The sequence below is a fragment of the Malania oleifera genome, chromosome 13, assembly GCF_029873635.1.
Source record: "Malania oleifera isolate guangnan ecotype guangnan chromosome 13, ASM2987363v1, whole genome shotgun sequence".
NCBI classification, from domain to species: Eukaryota; Viridiplantae; Streptophyta; class Magnoliopsida; order Santalales; family Ximeniaceae; genus Malania; species Malania oleifera.
Window position 1 is genome coordinate 12,301,210 of NC_080429.1, and position 12,152 is coordinate 12,313,361.

Here is a 12,152-nt window from a genome sequence, read left to right on the forward strand (position 1 = left end):
AAGTTTAACAATCATGAAATAGATCAAATTCAAGTCAAGCTTCAAGCTTAAAATTCTTGAGTCAAGTCGAGTTTGAGTATTTTACTATGTCAACTCGACTCAACTCAACTCAAATAGATTCCTAGTTATGCTCATAGGGTTTGATAGTTTTCATTCTTTGCATCATGTTGTGTGTATCTAGGGCTAGGGTTTAACCTGCTTAGGCGATTCAAATCTTTATTGTACCAATGTTTGACTACAATGAAAATTCTCCCATCCCTCACCCACGGATGAAAGCTTTAAAGTTGAACCATATAAATTGTGTTAGTGCCATGGTTTTTTTTTTTTTTTTTTTCAATCTACTTAACTTTGCATTTTATTACAAGGTTTATTCATATCAGATTACCACTTTACCTAAAAGCTTAAGCTGGTTGTGGACCAACAATGCATACCAAGCCTTAACAATCCCCCTGCATTAGCAGCCTAATTGCGCATGAAGAGATAAATAAACAATTAAAACTCTCATATTGGTAACATGATAATTTTCTTTAATAAGCTTATATTAAAAGTGAGCAACAAGACTAGGAGTGAGGACCTCTTGGCAATAGTGGATATGATAGAATGTTAGATTAACACTTTACTAAAAACTTAAGCTGTTAGATTGTGGGCATACAATGTATATCAAGCCTTAATAATTCATAAATACTGAGTCTAGTTACTCAATTTATTGATGTGGACTTTAACGATGTGTGCAATCTTGGCTCAAATGGATCTTGAAGATGCTTTGCTAGGGACAGAGAACATGACAGGTGCTATAAAGAAGAGGAGAGTGGAATCATAGAGCTCTTGCTCAGATTCAGTCTGTCAACAAAATTTTGGATGATGTTTTGAAGGAGACCTCTATTGCTATGTGGCTCGGGCTAAAGGTTTTTGGCAAACAAAAAGCCTCATCAACAAACCCCGTTTGAAGGAAAGTTTGTATTCCCTATTGGATGGCACAAAGTAAATATGTCAGAGCTCATCTTAATGAATTCATGGCAACGGTTATAGAAGGGGAAAATGTGGATGTGAAATATGAGGATGAGGATTTAGCTCTAATCCTGTTGTGTTAGAAGATCATAAATAAGGAAAAGATAAAAAAGAAAAGAAAAATGTGTCGAGGGTGGTGATAGCAATGTGCGTTCTCTCAGGGAATGATGATGGAACAAGACCTCAACATGAATGAGTTATGGATACAATCTGTTCCTCCCATAGGCATCCCAATAAGCACTCATTCTCCACTAATGAATTCATTGATAGTGAAGTTGTGCAGATGGGCAACAATTCTTCTTATAAGGTTGTTGGAATAGGAATAATCTGAACTAAAGGGTTTAGTGGCGTGGTGATGCAGAGGCCGCATCAAGGTTCTGCAGCCATGGGAGAATTTAGAAGAAATGGAAGGGAAATAGAGGAGAGAAGAGATACAAGGGGGAAACTCACGTTCCCTTCAATTCAAATTCAACAATAATAGTCTACAACATGGCTTTCACACACTATTTATAAGAAAGCCTCTAAGACATGAAATTACACATATACCCCTAACATTACATGAAACAACAAACAAAACCCTAAATTACACAAAGATTACAAACAACCCCCAAGTACACACGATTATATACTAATTAATACAAAACCCTAAACCCAACAATTGTTGCTCCAATTCTTCTTAAATATTCTCCAACAAGGATCTTCTCAAAGCCTTGCATCTTGTCCTAAATCATGTGGTAAGAATGTTTATGGATGTGAGACATGTCCCTGATATAAGGAGGAACCTTAGTTCCTTGAGCACTCTCAATGCTAAAAGTGATGGTAACAGGTACAAGTACACAGGCAATAAAGTGTGCTCTATTGCTATAAATTTTGCAAGGTTCTATAAGAGCGGTCCTCTATGTGGCAGGAGCATAGGCAATATAGAACTTTTGTGGGAAGCACAAGGTGTTGGCTATAGTAAAGACCAAATGCACTCTTCAGACCTTTGGATTCCATCTTGGGTACCCTCCAAAGGTGGTGCTGGATGCATGTGCACCTTCATTAATGATTTCTCCAAATAGGTTTGGGTGATCTTCTTGAACCATAGGGATGATGTAATTGTCACCTTGAAGCAATGGAAGACCTTAATTGAGAAGTGACAGGGAAGCAAATCAAATGTTGACAATATAATAATCATTTGGAGTTCTAGCTGGGGGGATCAATGAATTCAACAAGACAGAGTGCATTGTGAGACATCACACGTTAGTAAGACATTGCAGCAAGACAGTGTACTGATTGCATTAACAGAACTATAAAAGAGAGAGCACAATGCATGTTCACAAATGCAGGTTAGTGACGTTTGTCTAAGGAGTTTTGGGCTATGGCACCTTACAGCTTGCTACTTGCTAAACTGTTCTCCATCAAATTGAGCTGAAGACTCCTAAGGAGGTATGACTAGACCCGCTAGTTATTCTGATTTAAATTTTTTTATCTCCAACATATGCACAGGTTAATGATGGTAATTAGAACCCAAAAATGCATTTTCATTAGCTATACATCCAATGTTTAAGGAATTTAAGTTGTGGGGTCCTAAAGCATCGAAAGTCAGTAGAAGTGGGGGTGTTATATTTGTTGAGATAGCCATGCTTCATTAAGAGAGGAGCATTCTGTTCCTCATGATGCAGAAAAGAAGCCATTGAGCTAGATTCCCAGCCTTTCTAGCTCATACCAAAATCTGATTTGGGTCAACTTAGTTCATGAAATGTTCCTAGTCCGACATTCAGAGCATAGTTTGAAAACCCGGACTAAATCATTTGCTTGACCAGGTCAGATCAGAACTGGTTGGTTTATCAATCTGGGTGTAGTGAGAAACCGAATTTGAAGTGAACAATGTTCAAGATGCTCAAAACAACAAAACTCGGCCTGACTTATAGGGATCCTGTGGACCAATTAGGTTAAACTGGTCCATTTGATAAAATTGAGGCAATGCTACCAAGAAGATTCAAAATCCAGACCAAGGGCAGGAAGACAGTAAAGTGTAACCAATATGTTTGTTGTTGAACAAAGTATAAATATATAGAACATACTTTACATAACACAAAATATATCCACACATTCAAATTAATCAAACCATTAGCTTGTTTGTCCTCCTAAATTTTTTTAATTTAATCAAATATTATTCTCACTAGCATTAAGTATCTGTATGATTGTTAATAACTTATTCTAATAATAATAAGTTTCAAGAACATTTTAGAAATAATAAGGTAAATACATAAACTGTTATGGGGGTTGCCAAGGTCTTAAATTTCAATTTCGACTAAACTTTCAAGGGTTGAAAAGTAAAAATTCGATGGGAATTTTGATGTTGGCGTCAATTTCAATTTCTATTTTAAAAAATCATGGATATTAGTGGTCAAGCAAGGTATTCCTCTATGAAACTTTTATAACTATTAATAGACATAATAAGGCATGATTTAGAACTAAAATATTATAAGAAAAATGCATCAAAGACAGCTATGTGGTCTATAAGAATATAATAATCACAGTAAACATATCAATTAATATATAAATGAAATCCATAAATCAGTTAAATATTATTTAGGTCAAAAACACACACAACTTAGACATAAATGGTCAAATAAAATTCTGTAGCTGATACCAAAGTTTAATTTTTCAAATTAAACTACTCCTAAAAGACTACTGTAGCTGATACCAAAGTTTAATTTTTCAAATTAAACTACTCCTAAAAGACTAAAGGTGAAATTTTGGTAGTTCTTAAAGTCAAAAAATCTTAATGGCAAATTTACCCTTTTGGTGGTTGGAACCTCTTCAACTTCTAGCACTTGGAGTTTCATTAAATATATGACTTTATGAAGACTATGAACCAATTAGAGCCTTTAACTTTCTGGTGTTTGGAACCTCTTAAATTTATCACTTTAATCGAAATTTCATAAAGTCCAATGAATCAATGGTTAACTAATAATATTATGTAATCAACACCACCCTTATATATCATCAATCCGCTCCTCTCCTGTCATGGATCACATTTTCCACCACAACATCTCTCTCTTCAGCCCAAACGATCACAGAAACTTGTTGGAAAATGACCTCACATCCCTCTCTAGTGACAGCATGAAAGGGACTACTATAAAGGTAAGTAACTAAAGTCGTGATGTTGTTTCAATTTGTGCCAGATTTTGGCGAAATTGAGACAAATGAAGCTGTTTTGGACCATGAGTTTCTAATAACTTATAGCAATTTTCATTTTTTGGGTTACAATAAAGAGAAGTGTGCAGAAAGAAAAAGATTATATTAGTGCCAACTGGTGACGTGGATGGATCTCGGAGCAAAAGGAAAGGATATTCACCATTTGATCATGCGTCTAAAGGGAGAAGCCAATGACGGGTCTCCTTATCCAAGCAAGTCTCCACTCTCTATTATTTCACGTGCCACTTTTATTCCTAAGTAGTGGTGGGGAGATTTCACGTGCCACTTTAATATGAAGGCAATTGTATTAAGTGCTCGTGCTTATTGTAGTAGCTTAATTGTTATAGGATTTTGATAAATTAACCTATACATGGACTAACTAAAATTCCAATAAAAAATTAGGAAATAAAAATTTAAAGGAGAACATTGCTTGTTGATGGAGAATGTTAGGAAATACACAAAGAAAAAAGTTATAAAATGCGTAAGGTATATTATGGCACAAAAGGCACCTGGGGCCTTGATCTAAAACTTTTTTCCTTTTAAATTAAAAAGTAACTATACTAAGTTTAATTATACCATTTTTAGTTCATAGGAAAAATGAAAAGTTAAAAGGGATATCTTAGGCATTGTTACTCAAGTTAAAATCCTCTATATATTAGTAAAAGAGTGGCCATCCTACCCACACAAAGCGTATATAATATGTTTTTTTTTTAATTTATTCATAAATTTAATTAATTTTTAATTTATTATTTATATATTTTTTAAATTATTTTTTCTTTCTGCATGCCAACAAACAATATTTTAAGATGTTGGAACAATCATAAAACATAAATTTAAGCTATTTATTTTTTTGTTTGTCTTCATTTTTTATAAAATTAATTACACATTTTATTTTTATTTTTATAGAAAAATAATTTATAAAGAGAGATGAATGTGCGAGGATAAGTAATCTTCAAAAATAAAATTAAAAAAATAAGTTAATTGAGCCAACCAATCTCATAGCATATTTCCCTACTCCTAAAAGTATAAAACTTTTTCCATGGTAATTTTTTGGGAATAAATTGTATTTTTCAAAACAGGCTGTGTTAAGAATTATTATTCCACACATGTCCATGGCATCTTCTAATAAAATTGGGTCTAATTGTGTATATTGCGTGAATCTGTCATAAAGGAACACACTATATTATAAAGGTACATACCCTCCTAAGGGGAAAGAAGTTCCCAAAAAATAATAATATAAACTTTTATATAATTAATTATTAAGAAATTAATTAAATGTACCTTTTAATTAAGGTTAAAAAAACCACATGCAAAAGCATGCGCTAGTTACTAGTCATTTCAAAAGTCTAAAAGCTATAACTAATACCTTCTTTGTAATAACCTTTAGTTTCACTATAAAAAGAAGGAAAATAACATAGAAGTTTCAAATTGGGTTTTGAATCTTAAATTTGAAATTTGAATTTCAAGGAAATTTAACTCTCGGTTAAAATTTTAAAAAATTGAAATTTGGAGATCTCAACAAATGTCAAATGATTTGTAAAGATTTCAACAAAATGGAAATTGATTGCTATTTCAATTTTAAGGGCGGTGGAAAGTGGAAACTTTGACAGAAATTTTGACAGTTTCGTGGGAAATTAGGACCATTGGTGTTGCTATCAATTATTTTTTGCACTAGTTAACTACAAGAGTTGTTATAATTGGTATCTTTAATATAAATATATCACCAGCTCAACTGCCAGTTTTACTGAAGTGTTTCTCTTATTGTGAAGCACAGTCCCATTCAATTGTTACTTGCCATAGGCCACTGTTGGTTTTAGAGCTTTAGCGATTTGATGTAAAAACATTACTTTCTCTCACGAAAACCTCCAAAACAATGGTACATGTGCTTCAATAGTTTCGTAAGTGATGTTGGCTACACTAAGAGCAAATGCTTTTGCATATTATTGGAGACTCTAATATGGTTCTTTCACATATTTGTTGTATGTTGATGGCATGCGTTAAAGCATGATCTACATTGTTAGGCCACAACCTAATAGCTTAAGCTTTTAGATGCAATGCTAATCTAACATGGTATCAGATTTGGTTACCAAAAGGTCCTAGGTTCTAGTCTTGTTGCCCGCATTTATTGTATGGTGCATAAAAAATTATTGCATTCCTTGTAATGAGTGTTATTTATTGTTTGTTTATCTCTCCACATGCTATCAGGCTGCATGTGTGTGGGAGTGTTAAAGCTTGATATGCAGTGTTGGCCCACAACACAATAGCTTAAGCTTTTAAGTGAAGTAGCAATCTAACAACATGCTGATAGCTGCTAAAGGCATGTCTAAAATTAAGAAGTAGAAATATCAATTTAGTGGTGAGTTTGAAATGAAGTACTTAAGGGTATAATGCAGGGGCAGCATCAAGGTATGCAGCCATGGGAGAATTTAGAAGAAATCGAAGAAAGGAAGGAAGGGTAAGAGAGGAGGGAGGAGATAAAAGGGGGAAACTCATGCTCACTTCAATTCAAATTCAACAATAACTATCTACATCATGGCTTTCACGGACTATTTATAGGAAATCCTCAAAGACATGAAATTACACATATACCTCTAACATTACATGAAACTACAAACAAATCCCTAAATTACACAAATATTACAAACAACCCCCAAATACACATAATTATATACTAATTAACACTAAACACATAACAAACTACTAACTAAACCCAACAGTCATAGGTCCAATTCTTCTTATTCTCCAACAAGGATCTTCCCAAGGCCTTGCTTCTTGTCCTACATCAGGGTACTGAGAAGATTGGATAGGGAGAATAGGAGATTTATAAGGATCACAAGGCAAAAAAGTAGTATTTGTCTCGCAAGCAGACAATGAGAAGGTACTTGAACACTTTGATATGCAAAAATTGAAACTGTGAGACTCCACTTGCTGAGCATTTTAGGTTGTTGGTGTCTTTGTCACCACAGATTGATGATTAACCATTGCTAGGACTTGGTTAGCTTTTCATGTGTAGTGCGAATTGTGCCCTTTAAGAGGCTTAAGGAAAAGGTGGTAGTAAATTTTGTTATACCATTTGTGGTTCAATATTTTGATAGAATTCCAACCAAAATGGAGATTTGTTGAGTATGTCTAGAATTCATATGCCTCAGCCTCAGTAATATGTGATCCATTCTCAAGGGGGAGTTGGGGACACATGAAGACAAAGCCTCTTGAGGGAAAGCACCACTGTGTCTCACTTTTTATGTTGTCCATGATGAAGGTTTTCAAGGATGCGGGGTGGAACCCCATGGTATGGAGCATGGACCCATTCCGAGTGAACAATTCGTTTTGTATTCACAGCACGTACATGCGCACGCATGCGCACACACATAATCAGGAGTAAGACACTCACTGCCCCCACCCCAATCTGTGCGTCCACACTTCACCACACATTAAATGTTCATATATAACTAACTAATAAATAAAAGAGTTCTTTTACACAAATGAGGAAACAAAGAAAGACGACCAAACTGATAAACCAATGACAAATGTGCCAGAAACTTTGCCTGTGAGCACCATGCCACCATTCCCGCCCTTCCAATTCTTCCCCATACTTCTACTTATATTCCTCATTCTCTTCTCCATCCGCCACCATTCTTATCACCCACAAGAATGGCCTTTGGGTGTCTCAATCTTATCACTCACAAGAATGGCTGCCACAAACACCATGCCACCATTTTAACCCTTCTCCTCGTATCTCAACTTATCTTCCTCACTCTCTTCTCTGTATGCCAGCATTCTTGTCACCCACAAGAATGGCCTCAGGGTGTCCCAACCATATCACCCACAAGAATGTCTGTCAGGTGTCAGGCGGCACGCCTGATGAGAAGAAGAGAGTAGAGGTGGTGGATGTTGGTCAAGATCTGGATTTAGGAAGAAACCTACTTGCCAGAGATTTCATGGATTTAGAAAGAAATTCAACAAGTGGAGATGGTCGATTTGGGTCAGAATCTGGGTTGCCGCAAGGGCATTCTCCATTTCCATTATGTGAAGGGCACTGACGAGGCAGCAGGATGAGCCTTGCGATGGTGCTGGCTGCAGAACACCACTTCTGGGTGGCATAAAATAGAGAGCCTGCAGTGATGGGGATGGGGGGCTGGAGAAGGAGTGGAGGTGGGTGCGATTCAGTGGCAGTGGTGGTGATATGCAAAAAATGAAGCCTGCAGTGATGGGGATGGGAGAGTCAGGGAAGGAGATGGGAGATGGGAAGGAAATGGAAGGTTAGATTTTAATGGAAAGATAAGGAAACAGAGGGTTGAATATTGGTGTTAGATTACCACTTCACCAAAAAGCTTAAGCTATTAGATTGTGTGCCAACAATATGTATCAAGCTTTAACACTCCCCCGCATGTGCAGCCCGACAGCTCGGTGAAAGATAAACACACGATAAATAACACCCATGAGAGGGAACACAATAATTTTTTTAAACAGCACACAATAAACACAGGCAACGATACTAGAACCTAGGACCTCCTAGTAACCAGCTCTAATAACATGTTAGATTACCACCTTCCTAAAAGCTTAAGCTATTAGGTTGTGGACCAACAATGTATATCAAGCTTTAACAATAGGCTAATGCAAAATTAAAGAAACAAGAAGTCTTTTTCCTAATACGTCCTGTATATATGTGCAGGTACGCTTTGTTCATAGAGTTTGATAATTTTCATTGTCTACATGAGGTTGGATGTACTTGGGGCTAGGTTTGAGTGTTTGTTCAGGATTATGATAATAAAATTCTCTCCTCTCTCGCTTGTGGATGTTGGCTTCAAAAAGTCATACCAAATAATTTTTATGTATCTACTTACTGTTGCATTTATTCTAGGGTTTGCTCATAACTCATCATGTGCTCCCAGACCCACATATGGTCTGGGAGCTTGAGGCCCAGGCATTGCATTGTTAATAATAATATTAATAGTGAAATAGTAAAAAAGGGGGACTTGTACCTGACCTCAAGTGGTTGGAACAGCAATAATAAGTAATAACAATTACCTTGCTATGAGATCTGCTGGCACTATGGAGGACTTAAACCCAGCCAAATCTTCCCAGGAAACCTCAAAGCAATCTGTTCCTCGAACTGTTCTCTTCTTGATAATTCTAGCTACAGGACATTGAACCGCTTTCTATAATTTAGAAACATTTGTCAGTCCACATAAGAATTCATAAACTTGGTTTCTAAAATAAGATGCCAAAGATAAATTGAATATCCTTTGCAAAGAGTTTTGCTCAAAGAAGGTTTTATGCTACAATTTGAATATCATTTATGGGGAATTTTTCTTAAAGGAGCTTGTTTTTCCTTCAAAGAAACAAATATACTACAAAATCAGTGTATCATATTTGAATTTCATCAATTAATTGCTGATCATAAATTTAATACACTTCAGCTGCCCTGGAGGAGGAGTTAGCCCATCATGTTCTACAAACAAAAATGCATTCCCTAGCAATTGAAATAACTCTACTCTGTTGCATGCTTTGATTCTAGCAGCTTAGAAAATGATACCAATTTAATTTTTTTCTACAAAAATTTGCATTGATCGCTTGATTTATAATTTCTGATAGCTTGATTTTATAATTTTTAAGCAATATAGAAATTCAATTTTCATCATAAGTCTAAAAAAAGATGCACATGTATTATAGCTTTAAGAGTGTAGGAACAGAAGTTGAGTTACATAAACAATTAAACCAAAATTCTTCAGACGAGTTCAACATCATATAATAACAAAAGGTTCTAGGATGTAAGAGTTGTAAGAGTCATACCTTGTGTAGTTCCGAAGAAGTTGAACACAAATTTGCAAATCGCCGCAAGTGTCTTTCAGCAATCTTAGGAAGGATGTACTCATCTGAGCTACTAATCATCAGTAAGATAACAAATACAAGAATAACAAAACAAGTCCTACGAAATTGAATAGCTCCACAATGCCTTTGGAGGTCATATTTTGTGATTCACCTATCCAAATTCAAAATTTTGCAGTATACAAATTTCCCATGTATAAATTCCACTCTAAAATTGTCCTCAGATTTGATGAAGATTAAATCAATGCCAAAAATGGAATTTATTAGTCTCCATCACATGGAACCATCAACTTGCGAATCTGATGCCCCATGCTAAATTAGCTCTTAAACTCACACTCTAGCAGCCAACTCATAAATGAATGCCAAAAGCATTTCCATTTCACTTACTATCGCCTGATTACTCTTATTGAATGTCCAAAAGAAAGTTGTACTGTTGCTTGGTTATCTTTTAATGACAACCCAAAAGATTAATTTAAAAGAACTGATCACTAGGTTATTTTGATTAACCAACCACATTAAATTAACATATTACAGTAAGCCCTACTCATTTGATTCATTCTTCAAGTCCTTTTCCTTTTGCCAATCACAGAGAGCTATAACCTTGCTCAAGATTGAGGCTTTTGTTTGCCAACCAGTCCTTTATAGAATTAACACCAAAAATTGGCTGGCATATTAGATGATCTCACAAGGATCTTCCGCATAATTGGGAGAATATTCATTGTCCAAACTCCTTCCATGCTTTCTTGCTTGATTATTTCAGAGATTTTAGAAGGGAAAATGATGCCAATATGTTGTGGAATTGTGCAGTATTTATGGTGCTCTGGATCATTTGATTAGAGAGGAAAATGGAACTAAGAATAGCTGCTTTATCTGTACAGTTGCTTGGGAGAGAATAGGTTTTCTTGCACCTTTATTTGGACTTCCACCAGCATTAGCTGGCTCAGTTGAGTTACTTTTCCGTTTTCTTTGTATGTTTTTTTTCCTAATAGCAAAAGAAAATTTATTTATAGAGAGAAAGAGAACGATACAAACTAAGGGCTGACAAGATGCACTCAACAGAACCAAATAAAAGAAAAAAAAATGGAAAATCTAAGACAACTTATACAAGAAGCCCATCTTTAAATCCCTTCGTATCATACTTAATAGAGCGCTTTAAATTTACCAACTATCTTTGACCCTTGCTCTTGCTCTTGACACAGTACATCTTATTTCCTGACCTCTAGGACCTGTCAATCTTAAATGCATCCTGTCTAAAAGATCTTAGGCTTCATCACCCTTATCATTTGACTCCACCTATACAGAAGTGAGAGTTAGACTGAAAACAATTGCAGCACTCGATGCATAAAGCACTCATGGCAATCATGGGTCCGAAAAGACATAATTTGGAGAAGCTGTTTCCATGACTTGAACCTATGACCTTAAAATTTGGATGTAACACCCTACTCCCTCACTATTAGATCAAGGCTCACCCTTGGAGTTGGTAAAAGACCATTTCCTCTAAAGTCCTGCTTCACGCTCACCTAACCATTGTTATCATTTAAATAACTACCATCGTCATTAAAAAATAATTTAAAAGAATTCCAACCGAGTCTACCAAGGCCTTTGAAGTATAAAAAGCATTATCCAAAGATGAATTGCAACTTTCCAATAATAAACCATTGTCACATCCATAAAGAAACACTGTCAAACTCAATATCTTTGCCCATTCACCACAGTTATCACCACCCTTTACCACTATTATACTCATTGATGCATTATAGTGTGGAATTTTCGTTCTTCTAACTCTTCCCATATTTATTTTGTTTTCTTTTCGGAAGGTATCACTGTATCTTCCTTGTATTTCTTTATCTTCCACAATAAAATTTCTCTTTCTATCCACCAGGGAAAAAAAATCACAGGACATAACTCATTATTAAGCATAACACTTGCATGGAAATCTTGCATCTAGGCATCAAGCATGTATATGTGCACGAATTTATAAGGAAACAAAAATGTCATTTTTCATTGAGGTAGAAAGGACCTGTGATATCGGGTGTCCACCCAAAGGACCGAGCACATATCTCCTGAAGTTTGGTGCGTTGAAATGGGCGTAGGGCAAGGACCCTACAACGAGTATGTGGGAGGCTCAA

At 35.6% G+C, this 12,152-nt stretch overlaps 1 protein-coding gene across 4 annotated transcripts in view; it reads right to left on the bottom strand.

Annotated features, from left to right (window-relative positions):
- The window catches only part of LOC131146750 (single-strand DNA endonuclease 1), a 46,716-nt gene that overhangs the window by 10,340 nt on the left and 24,224 nt on the right, over positions 1-12,152 (bottom strand). For 2 of the 4 annotated variants that reach the window (XM_058096519.1, XM_058096518.1), the window contains exons 11-13: positions 12,044-12,126; positions 9,988-10,070; positions 9,223-9,353 (exon numbers count right to left, since the gene is read on the bottom strand). In XM_058096519.1, the coding sequence (XP_057952502.1) occupies positions 9,223-9,353; positions 9,988-10,070; positions 12,044-12,126 (297 nt within the window). Of the gene's footprint in view, positions 1-9,222; positions 9,354-9,987; positions 10,079-12,043; positions 12,127-12,152 lie in introns of all 4 variants that reach the window. The other 2 variants (XM_058096521.1, XM_058096520.1) reach the window with 2 other exon arrangements.